We start from the raw sequence: 20,874 nt of genomic DNA, 5'->3' as shown, positions 1-20,874 counted from the left end.
TTATTATATACATTTTTTGTTGGGTAAAAACAGGGGTTGTACAGTTCTAGCAAATGGGAAAGTTATTATTTGGTAAGACTATCTTTATTTTTCAGAGATAAATTCATATATTCGTATGGTATATTTCGGTGTTTACTGGAGGCAAAATGGGAAGACATGAGTGGTGCAAGACTTTTGCAAAGATTATACATACATACAGGGGCCTAAGATGTAACTGTGCAATGTTTGGTTGATAAACTCCTGATTGCATAAGAGTCTGTGGACAGACAGATTTGGAGTTTTACAGTCACAGACATTCGTGGTGTTTAACTGAAATTTTATCTGCTACATAAAAAAAAGACAATTTCTGATCTCCAGGGCAAAGAAGATCCATCTTATTTTATCTTATAATGGAATGGTCAAACTACCTCAGGTTGAACTCTCTGCGACCCGTGGAGCAATGTGAAAAACGCATTCAGACATCATCAAAACTGTTTTGAGAATCTGAGTTGAAAAAACAATAAACACAAATTAAATACATCAAAAGTTGATGGCATAACCAGAAGAAACAATTTTATTGGATACTAATGTGCAATGACATGTAACAGTCGAAGACAGTAGATGCAGGAGACGAGCAAATATATCAAAAAGAGGCTCCAGATACATCCAAGAACACAATACAAGAATCCCCCCCCCAGAGAGTGTAGTCTTAGAGACCCACATTTTTTAACCAATTGTTTTATTTTTGTTTAGATTTTCACAATCATCTTGTATTTCCTGTCATAAGCCACGGACACGTGTGACAGAAGTCTGACTTTAAAAATCAGGGCTGCAGACTTGTAGAGTGGTTACTGACTAACAGAACAATGAAACCGCTGCTGCTAACACTGTCTCGTTGGATATTTCACTGAGAACTGCTGATCATAGGCCAACATGCTACCACTGAATGAATAATAAACGCTGATGTGGGATGATAAGACAAGAGCATGAGACAGAGAGGGCAGTTTATAACCTATGAACAGAGCTGGAGAGATAAACCTGTGAATCTAGTGGAAAGGTCTGACTCAAATAAATACTGGGCGAATCATCACATCCTGCTGCCTTCAGTTGCTCTTTCCAGCTTTGCTGAAGCAACACAGCTTTGTTCCGATTCTTTTATCACTTAGATTGTTGCCCGTGTTTTATTTTTTTCTAATTTATGTGGCTATCTTTGGGTTTAATGCGAGTGTGATGGTATCACAAAGCTCGGTCACATTTAGCAAGAGTAAACAGTAACTGTGTTGGTCACATGTACATTCGTGCTTCTCCACAGCAGGTTCATTCTCAAGATAATATCAAAACTTGTCATCAATTGGATCGCTGGATATAACACCAATGGATGTTTGAACTACTGCTTGACTCAGTAAATTATAAATTATTTTGTTCTAGTTGTGTGAATGTCTGATCAGGTCTTTCTGTGGAGCTCTTTGGCTCTGCAGAGAGGGTGATTACTGGAAGTCAAAGAATGAAAGGGCTATGGAAACACACTTGCCATTAGCCCCGGCATACTGACTGCTTAAAAGACTTCTCAGGTTTTCAATATTCAGTTTCACTCCAGTTTGAAGTCTTTTACACTACATTACTGAGATATATTTGACAGATGACAGTACACAGCTACAATGTGTGGGCCTACAAAGCTTCTACTAATTGCAGTGTCATAACAAAACAATGTTGCATTTCAACCTGCCTGCCACATTGACACTTCATGATTTGGACGGTACTGTGTGTAACTTCCATTTCCCACAGACACGCTCATGAGTGCATTAGTGAAACAAGTGTAAACTAAGCTGTCTGTTAACCAGCTTCATGACACCAGGCATCAAGATGTTAGATTAGGTGAAGTCAAATCACCTAAAGAGTCAGATTAAAAGCGCCTCTGTGCCATTTACTGCATGTCTGTCATACTGTGCAAGACCAGTTTTAGACAAATCTTGGTCACAGACACTGATGCATATCAAATTGTGCGATGGATGCATAGTTGATTACAGTGCTGCAATGTTTTTAGAAAAAAATAATAATGACAGAGACATGAGTATAAAAGGTTTTCTTCTTAGTCATAGAGTGTTTTTTTTTTTCCTTTTTTACTTTACAACCAATTGTTTTGGTTTGTGTGTGTGCCCACAAATTTGTTTTCCCCTAACCTTTATTAAAAAATACGACATGTGCCGACTGGTTTATCCTTTACTGTTGTATTCTGAATAACTGCTTTTTTTTGAGTAGCCCTGCTGTGAAAACATGGTCCTGGATGTCTGTCTAAATTTTTTGTTTGTGGGCAGTCTGTTGATCAAAGCCCCAAATCGGCCACTGATGGACATGTTGCACAATCAATACCATATTTAGTTTGAAACAACCAAAGAGGATGTACTTCTCATGAATGTCATGTTAGATTTCAGAGCGTGTCACAGCCTCTGTAAACATTTCATCTGAGATAAAGAAGCAACCTTCTGGGCAACAGAAGAAAAAGAAGAGATTGATGTGCGTTGGTCAACTGTCTGAGCAACATCTCCTGAGAGAGCAACTGGAGGAGCTTCTAGAGAGACACTGAGCTACAGCTACAGCCAGACGACAGGGAGTTTGTGCGTGTTTGTTTACAGGAAGAAAAAGCTGGTCTGTTTCTTCAGTCTTTTGGGAACTATCATGTCGAAGTGGGCAAGAAGTGGAAGAAGCTTAATGCTGCGTCCAGTTGATGCTCTTCAGGTCGATGCCTTCCTGACTCATCTCCCACAGAGGACTGACAGACAGAAAGAGAGGCAAAGAGGCAGGTTAGAGAAAACAAGGTTACCATTCAAAATTTTGTATCAATTTTATGAATGTAAAGTAAAATCAGCATCTGCGCGATAGTGTCTGAGAGCTGACTTTACCTCATCTCTCTGAGTCTGTGGACCTGCTCGATGCATTTCTCTGCTGTGTAGTCAACCTCTTCTTCAGTGGTGAACCTGCCAATACCAAACCTGCCACAGACACAAACACAGACATTTAAACCTGAAACTAGAGAACATGAAAGGCTGTTGGTAACCATTCCCTGGTTATCCAAGTTTATAAACAGCTTAGTTTTCTGTGGATTTAATCACTTTGATTGCTAAGTCTGATCAATGTGAAGAAAAGAGTTAGGAAGCTCAAGGAAAATCATTATTAAACTTCTGGGGAGTTGCAGTTTTTATCATAATCCAGGTTACAGGAGGTATTGTTACCTGATGGAAGAGTGAGCCAGATCTTCATCTGCTCCAATAGCTCTGAGGACGTATGATGGCTCCAAAGACGCTGAAGTACATGCACTGCACACACAGACACAAATATTCATCTTTAGAGACTTCATGCACAATCATATGAGGCTTTTGAACTGTACATTAAGCATGTAACTGTACTCTCAATGCTGGTGTTGAAACTGACATTTATGTTAAAAGTGTTTCTGTGAACTTGAGCAGAAGATAGGGAACGAAAAGTCATTTAGGCAAAAGGCATTCAGGACTTTGTGTGATAGGAGAATGATTTAATTTCAATTCCAGATTTAAAAAGTAGCCAACAAAGAGAAGCTAATGTAAGAATGCTACCCTGACCACACAGGTGCCAGGACACTTGATTCATAAATAGTACACAAATTGGTCAACACTTCCATCCTCTCAAAACCATGCCGATTTTCTAACTTTTTGATGCAGTGGGTAAAGTTACACTCAAAAGTTGGACATATGTGCGTGAAAAAAAGTTTGTATCTGACCTCCCTGATGACAGAGCAACATCCTTCAGTGCCATCAGCAGACTCTCGCCCTCCACGTAGGCAAAAGAAAGGTTGATACAGCCTGAAAACACCCAGACACACAAACACAATCAAAGGTGTTAGTCCAACTTCCAACAAAAACACTTCAAAAACATTAACTTCAAAAATCTTCACTGACTTGTAAATCAATTTTGGTTTAAATTCTAACCTGCAGCAGCAGCACTGAGTTTCATTTCTACATGGAATTTATTAGCGTATTATAAAACCAGTTTAGTTACAAGGAGCACTTTAACACTTTACAGTTTAAGAGTTGGTTTCGAGGTTCAGTTTAGAATTAGGTATAGGCTAGAGTTAAGAAATGTCTTACGCTAATAAATGTCCTCATAAAGACTGCTAAACAAACATAAATGTGTTTACCAGGGTAACGCTGTTCTGGATCTCCATTCATGATGACATCAGGAATCTCAGACATGACCTTCTGGACCAGACGATTAGCCAGCATGGACACCCGCTGATGATCATACTAAACAAACAAACATGCACTAATCCCCCTGAAATGTAGCATCGTCTGGGAAGGTTTTTTGGATGTTTGACTTTGGTTATTTTACCTCCATCTCCTCCTGGGCGATGCTACAGGCAGCTCCCAGTCCAACAGCCAGTGGGGTGGGGACAGTGCCAGAGCGCAGCCCCCTCTCCTGCCCGCCACCGTTCTGTATTGGCTCCAAACGCACCCTTGGCCTGCGACGCACGTACAACGCACCCACACCTGGACACACACACATGTAGTAAGTATTTTTGCTTTTACACCATTTTACGTGCATCTTTTCAAAGATAATCAAACTCCGACTTTGACAGCTGATAGAAAAAATTAACAGGGAAACTCCGCTGATTTAAATAAAAAAGAAAAAAAAATCTTCATATAAACAACCTACATACTATATACATACATACTTTTTTGCCATCTTTCCTGCTTCATATTTCACCTGCGTGTATTTTGTTTAATTTTTAAAACCAAAACACGTATTTCTGTGGGGAAAATTTAGCCATTTCTAGTTTTATACAATTTATATAAAAAATGGAAATGGGCACTGACAAATGAGCTCCACAAACTATCTCACCTGCCTATCGATCGGTTTAGAGTTATGCCACCTACTGGTACTGCTACTAAAGCTGACCTTTGGGTCCGTAAATCTTGTGACCACTGATGGACATCAGATCGATCTTCCAGTCAGAGATGCTGATGGGAATCTTCCCAACGGCCTGAGCAGCATCAGTGTGGAAGAAGACTCCTTTTGAGCGACAAATCTGACCTGTAGATAGAAAGAGTTCAAGCTCATTAATCTGATCAGAGCTCTCGGTTGGGCTCCGCATAAAGCGAATAGTCTGATTTATTCAGTAAAACTGACAAAACTATTTAGATGCGGATATGAGTGCGTGATTGTGAGCATTTCATGTGTGTTTGATTTGCTATGCTTACCAATCTCCTTGATGGGCTGCTTGACTCCGATCTCGTTGTTCACGGTCATCACCGACACCAAAGAGGTGTCAGTACGGATGGAGGCCTCCAACAACTGAACACACAAACAAACATGTAGTAAGACTCACTGTAAGGAGCAGACACGGGACACAATAATTCGTGAATTCTGTAACGCTACAAATGGAGGTAAAAATAATAAATACAGGCTTCACTGCCCAGAGGTATTGTAAATATAGCTTCCAGTTTTTAATATGTTCACACAGACAATATTCTGGTTGTTGTCTGCGTGATCTCTCTTTTTGTCTCTGTATGTTTACCTCTAGGTCCAGCAGGCCGTTGTTCTGGACCGGCAGGTAAGTAACATCGAACCCTTCGGACTCCAGAATCCGACACGAGTCTAAGACGCACTTATGCTCGGTCTGAGTGGTGATCACATGACGTTTTTTGGCCTTGTAGAACCGGGCTACACCCTACAGGAGAGAACACACTGGGTTAAAGGGAAGAAAGTTTTAAGATTTTCTCTGATTCTAGCACTTTCTGGAGTTGTGAATCCAGTTTGTGGCTACTGCTCGTTTCTTTTTAGCATTAATTCAATGACCTCATTTATAATTCCAGTAAATCAGAATCGACAGCAGCGTGACTTTAATTTGCTTCCTCTATTCTCGCTGTTATTACTTGTTCTTTGCTACACATGGTGTCTTTGGTAAGGCAATCCAAGTGGACTGAAGTGAAGTAGTTTGTTTCAGTGAAACAGTGAAAACAGATGCTACTTCTTCCTGTCAGCTGACTTATTTGCCTCGTGTGCACAGAAAATTTCTTTTAATTAAATGTTCTCAACGTGGCTGACAAATTCCATTTTTATCACAAGTTTTTGCATTTCAATATTGTATAGTTTGATTCAGAAGAAGCATCCAAATCATTAACAATACAAAGAGTTTTGTTAATGACAGTTTTGTTTTAAGGAGTTTTATTAATCAGTTCACATTCTGAATTTGCTCTTACTGTTTTGTGTGTTTTTTATTTCTCATGTAGTTTATCACTTGGTTTTTTACAGTGTTCTTATTTTGTAAGAGTTGTAGTTTTAATCTGTTGTCTGCATTTTATATTTTTGATCAGTTTTCACCAAAACAAAACCTGTGTGTGTTTGTGTGAGATAAAGTGATTAAGGTCAAGAGAGTAGGACCTTGATAGCCATGTTGTTGGACTCTGTGGCTCCGCTGGTGAAAACGATCTCTCTGGGATCGGCTCCAATCAGATCAGCCACCTGCTGCTCAGAGAGAAAGAAAGGGAAAAAAAAAAAACACCAAACAGATTCACATGTTTCTAATTTGTGTTTCTAATTTTGAACATGTGTTCTAGTGATGCTCTAACTCCGCCCTAGTGGCCATCACAATTTGGCCATTGAGAAATTTGCTCAAATTCTTATGCGTGGCCATTTTTCCTGCTTTTAACACATAAACTTTGAGGACAAAGTGTGAACAACCAGACAAAAAAATCAGATTTGATCAAAAAATCGTAATTGAGCATTAAGACCTGCAGTGTGAACGTAGCCATAGACATATAGCAACATCAGTCAGTGACTCTCGGTGAAACATGCACATGTTGTAGGTTACAAATATTAATGTCGGAGCGCTGATGCTGAATTCAAACATTCAGCATCAGTGCTCGACTTTGGTGTGCTCACTAGCTTGTATGAGGCCTGCATCTCTTTGCATACCACAGCTACAACTGAGCAAGCCAAAGTGATACATGGACCAGATTTTTTCAGTAAAAGGACTAGATGTTACTGTCCTTTTACTACCTGCAAAGAAAGTGTAAATAAGCACAGCCCACTTTTCTAAAGATGGAGCAGCTCTCTACCTTCCTAGCGGTCTCCATAGCGGATTCACTCTCCCAGCCGTAGGCATGCGTTCTGGAGTGAGGGTTACCGTAGTAATTCACCTGGTAGGGCAACATGGCATCCAGCACCCGGGGATCCTAAAGACACACACAAACATATGAAATAGGGCTGCTCGATTATGGCAAAAATGATAATCACGATTATTTTCACTGAAATTGAGATCTCGATTATTTGACGATATTTATTTAACCCTTTAAGACCTACCATAGAACCAAGTCCGCCAGAGCTTATATTATTTTTTTTACATGTTGTAGTGCCATTTGTGGGAGCATTTCAAGTTGCTATACAACTGTTATAGCCCATATTTTAATAATATGTATGCATTATGTCCATAGTAACTACATAAATTGCAAAAAAGTTGCAATAAACTACAAAAAAAATTGAAAATCGGTTTTGTTTTTTTACATATATTTCTACTTGGAGAAATTTAAGAGGTTTATCCCTCAAAACTTTAAATACAAAAAAGTTGCAAAAAATAGTTTACAACAACAGGAAATTTATTTTGAGTGTCTTCATAGTTTTATTTTGGAGATACACCAATTTTTATATACACTGCAGGAAAAACGAAAAAAACAATCCTATGATGCAAATTTGCAAAGAAAACAGAAGGTGCATCAAAATAAACGATTTCCAGCAGTGCAATTCGAGTTCTAAGCATCCCAGAAACTATTCAGAAAAGTCAAACATGACCAGTATAGGCTTTTAAGGCCTACAAGTAAAAAACTACATTTCCGCGAAAATGACGTCACTTCCGGTTTCGGGGAGGAAATGGCCGACATGTGTGCTGAGTCTGATTCACTGTGGGAAGTGTTACGAACAGCTGATCGGATCGGCAAAGCGTGTTTCTGGAATATTATGTTTTTGTTCCTGCAAGCGCTTTCTATGCAGTTTTTGCAAAGCTTTATGTGGAAGGAAACCGTGACCGAGGACAAGCTGATGGCATAAGATGTAAGTACAACTCCTCCGGTTTCATATGCAAAAAAATTATTGCGCTAGCTTACACGGTTCAGGTTCTACAGGGATTTAAAAATAGTTACACAAAACGGAGTGTGCTGCTCTGACCGGCTTCAATGACTTTAAAAAATAATATAAAATAGTGTGCAACACCACTGAAGGTTTTTTTTTTTTAACCTCTCTTTTCAACCAACAGCAGTCACTCTCTCCTCTCCAAATAACTTCTGCTTAGCTTTCCGAGCTTCCCTCGGGTCCTCTTAATCAGCGGTCTCCAACCTTTTTTGCGCCACGGACCGGTTTATGCCCGACAATATTTTCACGGACTGGCCTTTAAGGTGTCGCGAATAAATGAGGGAGGGGCTAATAATCGGCTCAGTCATTTTTAATGATCGTTGAAAGCCCAGATCGTAATCGTGATTAAAATTCGATTAATTGAGCAGCCCTAATATGAAACTCTAAGTACAACCAGCTTTATGTCCAACTCTCTCTGACATCAGCTGTAAAAGCCTGTAAAAGTGACAAAGTGCTTAGTAACAGTTACCATGGGAGTGGTTGCCTGGAAGTCCATGTAGAGGGGGCGAGGCTCATCCTGTTCATGTTTCTTGATCAACTCTGCAGCATAAATTACAGTATATTTAAGACATTTAAAGCCATTCTTAAGACCACATTAAATTTATTAATGTAAAAAAATGGCATTTAAATTGTTACATTATTACATTCATCGGGCATATTGGGGCCCGATGAATGTAAAAACAAAGAATTACCAGATTTTTTTTAACCTTATTTTTGTTTTTATGAAAAATAAGAGCCACATATGAGGATATTCGTTTAAAATTTCGATAGAACAGTAGCAGTATAATGTCCTCGTAAGTGGATATCAGGCCCTTGTAGAGCAAAATTGAGTATTTTGGTCTAAATAACCCAAAATGTGATGTCCACATATGTGGACGCCAGGTCCTAGGAAGTTAAAATACGAAATTTTTCACCAAACCTGACATGTGTGCAAAATTTCACGAGTTTTTGAGCATGTTAAAGCACTCAAAAAGGCAATTCATTTCAATGAAAATAATAATAAGAAGAAACAGAGCAGATACAATGGAGCCTTCGCACTCTCAGTACTCGGGCCCTAATAATAAGAAACAGAGCAGATACATTAGGGCCTTCGCACTCTCAGTGCTCAGGCCCTAAAAATGTTGTCAATCTGGCAATGAAGTCAAGAGTAATGTGCATGATTTTAACATTATAAAAAATGGAGAGTGACACAGAGAATATCAGAACATAAAATCTTTTTAAAACAGTTATTTAACAAGATTGCTTCGTCTTGTGCCAGTCAGCTAGTGCTCGTGAACTTTCCGTTTATTAGTGTTTTAATTTAGTATTTTTTAGGTTTTCCTGACCTCACATGGATTTTAAAGTCGTCAGTTAACCTGACAGTTTACAGATGCTGTGAAGTTTCCTGCCTCACTAAACTGCGTCACTTTGGGATTAGCTTCGTGCTAGTTGGTCTTGGGGGAATAAGCTACCCATTTTGCTCCGGGCAATTGTTACCTTTCTGCGGGAAGCTAGCGGCCGTCCGCTCGGAGCTCAGCCGGAGAGGAAGCCACGCGGTTGGCCTCAGCAGCCGGGAGGACACGGTCCTACCCGAGGCAAGCATCTTGTCAGTGGACTGGCTTCAACTGGAAAGCCGCTGACCTCCGTCAAAAACAGCACGCTGTTCGTGCTGAACACCAGCAAAACAGAAAACTTGGCACAGACCAGCTTAACCCACTGGTTCCTACGCAAGAAAATAGAAATAACAAAATATCACTACTTAAACAAAAGGTTAAATTTGAGTGAAGTTCGGTGATGTTGCCGCCTGTCTGTTACGTCCAGGTATAAACACAAATGTCAAGATAAATACGTAACACCGAACACTTCCGTGTGAGACGTTCAAATTAAAAGCTTTTCACAACCATCGCAATGATAAGCATTGCTTCATATAAAGTGGATTATTTTCTAAAAAAGTATATAAAATGCACATATATTTGGATTTTTATCAGTCGGACTGATAGCGGTTTTTGTCCTCTGATTGTCAAGGGGAGAGAAAAAGCAACAGATAAATAAAGTAACAATGTAAAAAAATATCATAGGACTAGGGTCACCAGTAATGATGTCTTAGACTTTACAGGGTAAAAACTTCAGGTTTCTGTTAATTAATTTAAGTAAGATAATGGAATATGTTCTTTATCACAAAAATCTGGGACTTCTGCAGCCAAAACAAATTGTGCAATACATTAAATAAAATCCCATTATTTTAACTTCCTCCTCTTTGCAGCGTCTTCACTCGGTTACTTTGATAGCTTGACGCAGCTCGATGTCGATGCCGTTTCATGGTTGCACAAGAAACGGAAATAGGAGGCGGGAGTTCCTGTGAACGTTCACCACTCTTATTCGTTAATTTTCTGTGTTTTGGTACCGCTTCTGCTTTTTGGTTGGCTACAAAGCAACGAGTTTGTGCAAAGTGGTTTCAGTATGTTTCATTATCTTATGAATACACTACTTTTAAATAATATATTTTTGCTTCAGTAAAATTTTTGGGTGAAAGTGTTGTACTGTATAACTATTTGCGTATATTTCTGGAGTTAAGTGGTTCGCACTGTTTCCTCACAGCATAGAAGGTCCTGAGTTCACTTCCACCATCAGGAGTTTTTACATCTTCTCCCCCGTTTGCGTTGGTTCTCTCAGGCTTCTTCCTACAGTCCGAATACGTTGGGGGCGGGTTAATTGGCGATTCCAAAATTGCCCTAAGACAGCTGGGATAGACTCCAGCGACCCCGAAGAGAATTGATGGATAATGCAATATTTAAATCCAGACCCAAACTCCATACCAGCTGGTGGCGCTTTTTTGACGTTCGCCCAATAAAGAAGAAGAAAAGGTAGAAGCGGAAGAGAAGGCGAATGTAGCTCATTAGCTACATAGCTAGGTCACTTTTAAAAACCCTATTTATTAATTTATTTTTAAAAACACCGGGGATGGAAAATTAAACTTTTTGAGTGGTGGATCTCGCTTTGAGGTGAGTTTGAGGTTTCTGCTCGTAATGTGAAAGCTCGCAGAGACGAGCTAACCTGTCAGTATGCTGCTGCTGGCAGGACGGTAAAAACGTTTTGGGGTTTTGTTTTTATTAATATCAAATAATATGATGGGTTTATGCTTTAGTCAAATTAACGAATAAATTAGGTAGTGTTATATTTAACATTTACATGCGTTTTCTGGCCGTAGCAGCTGCACTGATCGTAGTTATTAAAGATAAAAAGGAGAGAAAACTAGTTTCCTGAACGTTAGACACCAACATGAGCGTCAACTCTTACTTGTTATTTACAACGACGAGTGAAAAGCAGAACTAAACACTGTGGGGATTTAACTCCCGAGTCTCAGTCTGATATTACGTTCGCACTGAAACTGAATTTGCACTGTAATATGTAATAGTAGCTTGTCGTTTTATTTTCGTATAGATATTATTATGGAACATAAATAAGTGAGAAATATTTATCAGTTTACCTACACTGGACAGTCTGTGTGGGTCCACTTTTTTTCCCTTTTTGATGTGTTTTACTTTGTTTTTAAATTTTAATATTAAACAAATGAAACCCAACTCAATAAAACATACAGTTTTTAAATGATGGTTTAACTTATAAACTGAAAAAGCTACACAAACCCGCCTGACCCTTTGTAAAAAGTAATTGCCCTAAAGCTGATTGTTTTTGCCACTCTTGGCAGCAAGAGCTGCTGTCTTTGCAGTCATTTGTGATGACTGGCAATGAGTGTTTCACATCACCGTGGCCCACCCTTATTGACAAAATTGTTTTAATTCTGGGTTTTCAAGCACAAAAAGCCTTTTTAAGGTCAAACCAAAACATCTTAAGCCTGGACTTTGCCTAGGATACTTCAAAACCTTTTTAATGTTTTTTGTTTTGTTTTTTTGGACGTTTTGGTTGCATGTTTCTAATTATTGTCCTGATCCACAAGTGCAAGTCTCAGATTCCAGCTTTGACACTGTGGCTATCTGGTAATATTTTCTGTTGTAATGTTACTTTCTGGATGGTTAAACCTTGTTTTATGTATGTGGGGTGCATCGTATGCAAGCCATTGCTTTGGCCTGCACCCTTTCTTTTGGAAAGAACCACTTGTTTCATTATGATCAGATAGCAATAAACAAACAAATACACAAGTAAATAGTGAAGAGAACCTATTTAAATGTTCGAAATCTCGAAAGTCTGTGAACAGGACTTTAGAGATCATATACCCTTCATTTGAAATGAATGGTAAAAGAAGTACTTGTCACTGTGGGGTTTTTAATTCTTGCTGTAAGGAAAAAGAAGTTCAAAAATTATACATGCAACATTCTTAACGGGCATTTTTGAAGTGCTGCAAATGTAAATGTTGCCACCAACCTCATGTTATCAAAACAGGGCTGTTTTGCAAAGTTATCTGTAACTGGTGCCAAAGTCCATGTAGAACTGACACAAGAGAATATGGCACACAGATGATCTCAACCGAGCTTCTTAAAAATCAATAAAAGCTGTGGCTTGGTCAGAGTGTATGCATTTTTATGTCAAAGAAGGTGCACCCCCATTTTCTTTAAGTTTATTAATAAATGATGCTCTATAGTAGTTTTTGTAGAGTACAAGTTGCGACTTGTACTGGACCTTTTGAGAGTCATGCAGAGCTGATCTAATAAGTCAAATAATTTTTGCAACTGTGCATGACGATAATAAATCCAGCGTATTAATCTCACAAATCAAGATGATAGTAAGGATGATATTGTAAAATATGTTTTAGTTATGAAAGCCAGAAATTCATTTGAAAGATTTGTGACAGTGTCTGGAAGAACAAACATGTTTGTGTGAGTGGCCAAGTGGGCAACCTTCAGCCACATTCAGATTAAACATAGAAGTATTTCCACATCATCTGCACCTTCAGTGATGGTAACTTGCTAGTGCTGAAAGCTGTGACATGTCAGCTGACCCTTGGTTTATTTCACAGGTGACGCCATGCTCCAAGAGCTTTTAGCAACCGAAATTCGACACGTTTGACTAAGAAGCTGTCGCCACTGCCGGCATCATGGGGACAACGATGAGCGAGCCGTGTATTTATGATAAACTGTCCGAGAGTATCGACATCCTCCGTCAGTCGGGTTACCGCTACGGAATGTCGGAGAGGGAGATCGAGAGGTTCATCAAGCAGGTCCTGGAGACCAACGAGCCCAGAAGAGAGCCCCCACAGTTTCCCATCCTGAGAGCCACCATCAAGGTCCACATATAAATTACTACATTGCTGAAACAGATTAATACTGAAGACCTTTGACACTAGAGAGGCTTAGTTTTAATTTTAGTTCAGTAGTGTTGGTAATTAGTTTGAAAGACTGTTTTAAGATAGATTTAAAGTGTGAAAATCCAATAAGTTTACTTTGTAGAAGACTCAGCTCTTTTTGTTGCTCTAAAATAGGTTTACGCTTCACAGACGGTTATTCATGTGCTGTCCTGATAAAGGAGACATTTGTCTGAGTTGCAAAGTCTTTGTGTTGTCTCTTCAGTTTGTGGTGGCTGTTGGCTTCTTGCTGGTGGTGGTGCTGGCCTTCACCTACCCCCAGAATGCTCCCCAGCTGGGACTGGTCAATCTGGGCTGCTATAACTGGTCGTCCCCTCTCAGCCATGTCCGCCTGCTCTCCCTACCCATCGCCAAGAAGTACAACCTGCAAGGTGTGAGTTGTTTCAGTTTTTGTTCTGTCGCAAACATGCGTACACAAACAAAATCCAACGTTTCCTACTAACGAGAAAGTCCTTATTACCCTAGGATTGCACGATTCATTTCAGCACCTCAGCAGAGAGCTGTAGTTGGGATATGCCAATCCAGAAGATATTTGACGTTTCAGTTTAAATTAAATTTGACGTTTGTGTGCAGCAGCAAACATGACTGTTCCGTAAACTTGTTCTCCATTTGAGAAAAAACTGAAACCAAAAAGGAGAAACACTTTTTTTTTTTTTTTTTTTTGCATCTCTGCTTAGGGGCAGACCTGTGTTTATGCATGCTGTTACTTGCAGGGACACTTAATAAAACTGTTTCATCATTATAACATCTTTGACTTGAGTGCCTACCTGTAAGCTGTATGCATAAACTTTACGGGGCAGTGCACAGACAGTGCTATCTGCTAATCACTGTAACAAACAAAGTAAAATAAAACATACTAGAATTTTAGGGCAGTAAACTAATTCCAGTAAAAATGTCCCTAAAGGCACCATAAACATGAACCACTTCAATGACTCGAGTTAGTGGAGATGACATCCGTCAGACTATAGGTCTTTAAAAGAAATCCAAACAGGTGACTTATTTAGGAGAAATTAAATCAACCCATGCAGTTAGATTAGATGAAACTTTATTAATCCCTCGGGTGGGTTCCTCTGGGAAATTCACTTTCCAGTAGCACAGCACTGACAGCTCTGTCAAGAATGAAGCTATCCTTAGAGCCCAAAGCTTGTTTGTTTGTTTGTTTCAGACCAGCCTGTAAATATGCATTTCTTAAGTGTTTATTTGTGTGCTGCAGGTTTCCATGAGTGGTGGAGCGCTGGCGCTCTCAGGCAAAATCTAGTCAACTGTTCAGGCTGTGCGGAGATTTCCTCAGTGTTGGAAGTCCCTGAGAGCCTCAGAGGGACTGTCACTCTGCGACGAGGTCCTCAGCTTGTCCTGCTGAAGGTCAGAGGTCAACGCTGTCACGGTGGCCATCTAAAGAGCCTTGTGTCATATTCCTGATAGAGAACCTGTTTAAAATGTCTGTAAACACCACCGTGTGTGCCAGTGGTGCCATTTAAAGGATTTGACTTGTTTAATTTGGACTCTGTTATTAGCGTAGCCTCTGTCTTTCTGAAATGTGCACGTGAGCATTTTCCTTTCCAAAGAATTTATTTATTTATTACTACAAACACTTCAAAAACTTAAGATCATCATGATAACTGCATCTACTGTGCTGAACAAATGACGCATGCATATTGTGGGAGCCGCTCACACAGATCTCAAGAGATAAAGAATGTGTGTAAGACACTTGTCACACTAGGAAAAAGTCAACAGCAGACCTGTAAAATCACATGCCCTGTAAACAGTATTCAGTTTGAATAAAAAAACAAAACAAAACAGTTTGTTCATCTTTATTTCCATTTGTCCATGCTGCTCTCTCTAGGGCGGGGAGTCCCTCAGCGTCCAGCGGCAGCAGCTCGAGGAGCTCTACCTGGCTCATTCGGGCTCCATGTCCATTCTGCTGGAGGAGGAGGACGGTCTGCACAACCACAATCTCGGCCTCCCTCAGGGACCTGCCAACTTCACGTTGCTCTGGTACTTAGCATTTTTAAAGTAGTGCTCCATTTGCTCAGTACTAACCCAAACCACTGGAAAATACTTACTAATTTAATACTTGAAGAGGTCAGAATCAGATTGTTGTGCCACTAAAACATCTACATGCGGACGCATACTGTGTAATAAATAAAATGCTGGGTGCAACACATCTACCTGTAAAAAGTATACTTACTACACTTTTAGACAAATCTTTGTACTACCCCTGTGATCTTTGACCTTCGTAAATTGTGGTCTCAATTACATTCAAAAGAGGAAGTTAAGTCCACCCTATGCTAGAGTAGGTTTTAGAGCGAGCCAGCCTTGTAATTGTCAGATCGCTGACCCTATGACCCTAAAACTGGACGTTAAAAACCAATAGCTGACATCACTGTGACCATTAATTATATCTGGATACAGTCTGTGTGGTTGTAGTTGTGCATATTACTTCTGTCCCTGTAGGCGGTTCAGCTCTGGGACCAGGGAGAAGGTGCTGAGGTGGCTCTTCCCGAAGGCTGAGCTCTGCCCTCTGCTGGACAGCGCCGGGACCATCCTGCAGCGCTGCCTGGTCACCCACAGCACAAACTCTCAGAGCAAGGTGAGTCCAACTGTGTTCATATTTGTTCATATTCCAATCGCGGAGGAAACACCACGCTAATTATCGTTATGGATGCAGAGAGTAAACAGTAAAAACGGTAAAAATAAAGAAAAAAATGGATTATTAGTAGTAGTAGTAGTATTAAGTTAAAGCAGCTGAAGTGTGAGGTTGTGCAGTTGTGATTGTAGCGCCTCAGTGACGTTTTGTCCTCGATAATATTTAACTACAAAAACACACCTTTCAGCTTTCTTTGTTGTAAGCTGCCGTTTGGGTTTCAGGGTGTCAGGGTGTTGGGCTGGCTGGTGGTGGGCGAGGGGCTGCCAACTGTTCGAGTTCTGCCCGTTCAGCGCTGCCAGAAACACTGCAGCTCCTTCAACCTGTGGCTGACGCCGGGAGACATGGGTAACACCTGCTGCACCTGCACATTTTTACACATGGACAGCAGATGAAATACAGATAATTATTTTTTTTTATTTTTTTTTTTAAAGTTAAAATATAGTTTTTGTTGTTAGGACTTTATATAGTTTATTAATTCATTAATGTTTAATTTGTCAAATTAAACATTAATAAATTAATGTTTAATCTGACAAATTAAAATCAAAGCAGTTAATGTTTTGTGTAGCTGCTGAAGCCACACTGAGCACCTATTGATGATTTGTTGTCCCCTCTGACCTTTGACCTGCACAGTGTACGCTGACCCCCGGTACTGGCAGATGGAGCTCTTTCCGGGTCGAGGCCAGAACATCATCTGTGGCGGGTCGACATTTTAAAACTTCAGGAGGCGCCAAGAGAAGAAGGGCGGAGTTCAGGACTGAGGCGTGACATGGAGATCATCTGCCTTGCTCCAGCTCCGCCCACTGATGCCTTACAAAGTCCCAACCTTTTATTATTATTACTTTTTCCTGGTACCCCTTCTTTCCTTACATCATCCTCAGAGAGCTGGAACAACTGCACACATGGAGGTTTGAGGACTGAAAAGTGACTCATTTAGTTTACCAGCTGAACGTAATCTCGTGCCATAGCTCCACACAGATATCTAGATAAAAAAAGAACAAACAAAAGAAATCTTTGTTTCTCTTTAGTGTGCCCGGTCCCAGGTCTCTGAATCACCGCCAACACCTCCGACTTGTTCAGTGATTTTAAAATATCTGCTGTTGTCCTTGTTGGTTGGAGAAAACAAAGTTATATTTTGTGTCAAAGCCAGAAAAATGTCTTCATGTGTGACTCTTCCCAGTGATGAGGGTCAAATTTATGAAAAATGACTTTTAAATGGAGTCCTCTTAAGAGACTTGTGGTTTCAGATATTGATTCACAGCTGATTGGTCAGCCAGAGACAACCCAAGCACCATGTACAACGGAAGAACAATGAGATACAAAATTAGTGCTTTGTATATTGGCCGTGTGCAGCCGACCCCAGGCTGGATTCACTTAAACTTTGTGGCTTTTTAATCTGTAATAGCTGATTGATCTAAAATGAAACTGGGAGTAATCAAAGTAGAACCAGTAGCAACGCAGGGGATGCCCCACAGCTCCCGTTCTTCTTCTCCCTCTAACACCTGCTTTTTTGCACTTTCTGGGAACTTTAAAGGAACTTTGGCGTCATTTGGATTCATGTGGATGTGGTAAAAGAGCCGGACTATGATCAGAACTTCCAGCCGCTAACAAACTCAGATGGTGCTGAGAGGAAAAACTCATCGAGCTGCTCAGTGCAGGAGCAAACCCAGAAACTAATTGCCATCTGTTGTGACGCTTCTGCCCTTTATTTGGTTCTTTTGATTATGTTAAAGGGACAGTTCACCCCAAATTTTAAAACTATGATATTCTCAGTTACATATCGTAGTACCTAAAACAGTCTGTCATTTGAACTGCGTTTTAGTTTTTCTGTATTTTGGGTAATTTTTTTCAAAGTGGACCCATTATGTTCTAGTATCAGTAAGAGGATATTAGAGTTACCCCATCTTAGGGCTGTTCGATATAATGATATATATCGGATGATGATGTTATAAAAAACGTCTATCGTTGCATTTTACGCTATTGTTTGTTTCGTGGTGTCGCAAAATAAACTGTTTACGGCAATATTTTTTCATTATGGTCACTGTAGTGGTTATATTAATTTCTTAAAGTTCTCTCTTTCTCTTATATTTAATATAACCACACTACAGACAGACAAGCGCTTGTTTTTATGCGTTGTCGTTATTTCCACATAAACCTTTCACAATAAAGCTCAAGATCCTGTTGAGACTTTTCAAAATAAACTGAATCACGTGAAAGATCTAGAGTATTTACGGATGAGAAGCAAAAACGAGCCGTCAGGTGCTAAAAAATAAATGTCTAAAAAAAGTATAGTTTCATGCATCAGTTAAAACACTCGAGTCCAGGTACGCAACGCCCGCCTGGAAACACTTCCCGCAAGTCGAGCTGCCCGAGATTCAGAATTTACAGAAAATGTTACATTTTTGTGATTTATATCGTTATCGGACGATAGAATTCTTATATCGGGATATGAGATTTTGGTCATATCGCACAGCCCTACCCCTTCTTACTGACCTCATAGAGATCTTAGAGTAGAAGAAATGAAAATGACATGTGGATATATATATAGGCATCCTTATTTGAAAATTGGCCACTTTTAATGTGAGCATCCTTCATTTTAACAATAAATATGGTGGAAAACAAGGAAAATTGGGAAAGGCTTAATTTAAATGAATTGTTTTGGCTCATGTTTTTGCCAAATGTAAACATAACACTGCGATTCTCGTTCTTTTCAAACTCTCTTGAAAAAGTTTTTAAACTTTCTTTTTTTGGTCACATTTTAGCATTTTACAAAAGTGTTTTTAACCTGATTATTAGATTATGAGCCATCTCTGCCTCAACACAAGTTTTAGACCTGTGAGAGAATATATGGGTGAGCTGGCCCTTTAACATCCAGTTTGCAACACTAAGGCACCACACAGCAGCAGACGGGAGACATTTTATTGATAACACAGACAAAAGCTGCTTCTCTAATTTCATTGTCGCTATTTATTGTTATGGCTGTATAGAAATTGAACCATTAATTTTAATAATAAAGTGTTGTAATATTATATTTTTGATTATTACATGGGATCATTAGCACAGACAGAGCAAGAGCGGAGGATATATTTTGTGCTTATCAGGGTTTAAAAGTCTGAATAATGTCAAGTAAGTTTGCCAAAGTTTCTGCATTTTAAAGATGAACTCCCTCAGCTTGTTTAAGAGTTTTACATTTCCAGCAAAGCAGCTGAAGCTAAGTCAGGGGCTGCATCTTTTGAAATGTTTGCTTTGCATAGAGATGTAACACTTTTATGAGGAAATTAAAACTTATCGTGTATTATATGCTTCCATCTGTGTGGACACTTTGTTTAAAAGTTAAAAAGTTGAGTCTGAACTTTATGGGGAATTGTAGGAATTGTGAAGAAAATTAAACAAAACAAAAGTCCTGCAGACAAAAGCCCATCCACCCGTTTTCTTCTGCTTATCCAGAAGAAAGGGTGGCAGACAAAATAGAATAACTACAGGTGATCTGGTATGCTCATTGTCATCTCCAAAAGTCATTTTTGAACTACACTAGAGTAGCTTGGATGATTCACAGTTAAATATAATCCTCATTGTTGTACTACACCGGATCAGTTCAGCCTCTATTTTGAATCCTATCCATCTGAACCAACAGTCTTCTGATTGGCTGCCCCTCCAAAACAGAACAGCAGATGGGTGGGGCTTCTGGGCCTTAAATTCCCATATTAGGAGATGACATCACTGCAACTGAATACATGTATTTCCAGACCAATGGCCTAAATCTAGTTTCAAAAATCAAAAAACTTTAAAAGGTTTTAGAATTAGACTGAAAAATTAACAGTAGGAAAGGAAAAGTTAAGTCTGAAAACCTTAACCCAGAGATACTAGTACATAACCTCTGAATATATATGAAAGAAAGTAAAAATGAGTATGATTAATAGGTCTAATTTAAATATTTTGTCAACATTTAAGCATTTGTAAGGTTTGCCAAGAAAACTGCTCTACATGTCACATCCAAATAATCCTGCTTTAAATCCATTATTTAATTCAGATTTGGCCCGTTTTACAACATTGTGGTACCTTTGAAGGACCTTACAGGAGAAGTAGACTTACATTAGCTGTGCAGTTTATAGCTAACTAATGCAAAGAGCAGTGCTGTAGTAAATCTCACTTTCTGACATTTACTTTTTGGAGTCTCCAATAGTTTGCGTGTACAAAATGTACATTTGAAGTCAGTGATTCACGATACTAACCACACAAGTTCTTACAATATTTATCCAGCCATCAGTGATATAATCTGACCTCAGACCCAGAGGAAGTACAGAACATCAACAGAGGCTTTGTGGTTTGTTAAGTGTGGATTGGTCATTGTTTCAATATTATGTTACTTCCAAGTCACAGCATGTGTTAAACTGTTTGCAGGTTAGAATCATCAGCTGGAGCTGGAAGAAGCAACTTTGTCTTTCTGGAAATCTCTGATTAAACGTTTTGCCCCACAAGAGTAAATAATCCTTCCCCTGCATCTACGCAGTATTAATATTAGGGGTGCAACTATACACAAAATTCACGGTTTGGTTCGATATTTTGGTGTCACGGTTCGATATTTTTTCGATACAAAAAAATATTCACGCTTTTTTAATTTGTCATTTATTAAAATTATAAATATACATTTTAACTCAAACTTACAGTTTTTAAATTTAATGTTGCTGAAACAACAAAGGGATAAAATAATAATCTAAACCTAATCTATCTGATCGAGAAATCACCCATGAGAGTTTATTACAGAGAAATGGCTCTTTCCAAAATAAAAGCTATACTA

At 39.3% G+C, this 20,874-nt stretch overlaps 2 protein-coding genes across 2 annotated transcripts; one reads left to right on the top strand and one right to left on the bottom strand.

Annotated features, from left to right (window-relative positions):
• Positions 1-526: 526 nt before the first annotated feature.
• Positions 527-9,958, bottom strand: nfs1 (NFS1 cysteine desulfurase). Its single transcript, XM_014413210.3, has 13 exons — positions 9,613-9,958; positions 8,606-8,676; positions 7,071-7,187; positions 6,394-6,477; positions 5,528-5,680; positions 5,211-5,304; positions 4,909-5,043; positions 4,342-4,499; positions 4,151-4,256; positions 3,734-3,815; positions 3,210-3,293; positions 2,880-2,969; positions 527-2,749 (listed from the first exon to the last, which is right to left on the bottom strand). The coding sequence occupies exons 1-13, from the start codon at positions 9,716-9,718 to the stop codon at positions 2,686-2,688; spliced, it is 1,344 nt and encodes a 447-aa protein (XP_014268696.3). The 5' UTR covers positions 9,719-9,958; the 3' UTR covers positions 527-2,685.
• A 974-nt stretch (positions 9,959-10,932) lies between these two features.
• lg5h6orf89 (linkage group 5 C6orf89 homolog) lies at positions 10,933-19,378 on the top strand. The gene is made up of 8 exons (XM_004547406.5): positions 10,933-11,117; positions 13,088-13,354; positions 13,638-13,803; positions 14,646-14,794; positions 15,276-15,427; positions 15,887-16,022; positions 16,301-16,424; positions 16,710-19,378. The coding sequence occupies exons 2-8, from the start codon at positions 13,166-13,168 to the stop codon at positions 16,790-16,792; spliced, it is 999 nt and encodes a 332-aa protein (XP_004547463.1). The 5' UTR covers positions 10,933-11,117; positions 13,088-13,165; the 3' UTR covers positions 16,793-19,378.
• Positions 19,379-20,874: the final 1,496 nt, after the last annotated feature.

This window comes from Maylandia zebra, linkage group LG5, assembly GCF_041146795.1.
Source record: "Maylandia zebra isolate NMK-2024a linkage group LG5, Mzebra_GT3a, whole genome shotgun sequence".
In the NCBI taxonomy this organism is placed as follows: Eukaryota; Metazoa; Chordata; class Actinopteri; order Cichliformes; family Cichlidae; genus Maylandia; species Maylandia zebra.
The sequence above is the reverse complement of the archived record's forward strand: the minus strand, read 5'-3'. Positions and strand labels throughout refer to the sequence as shown.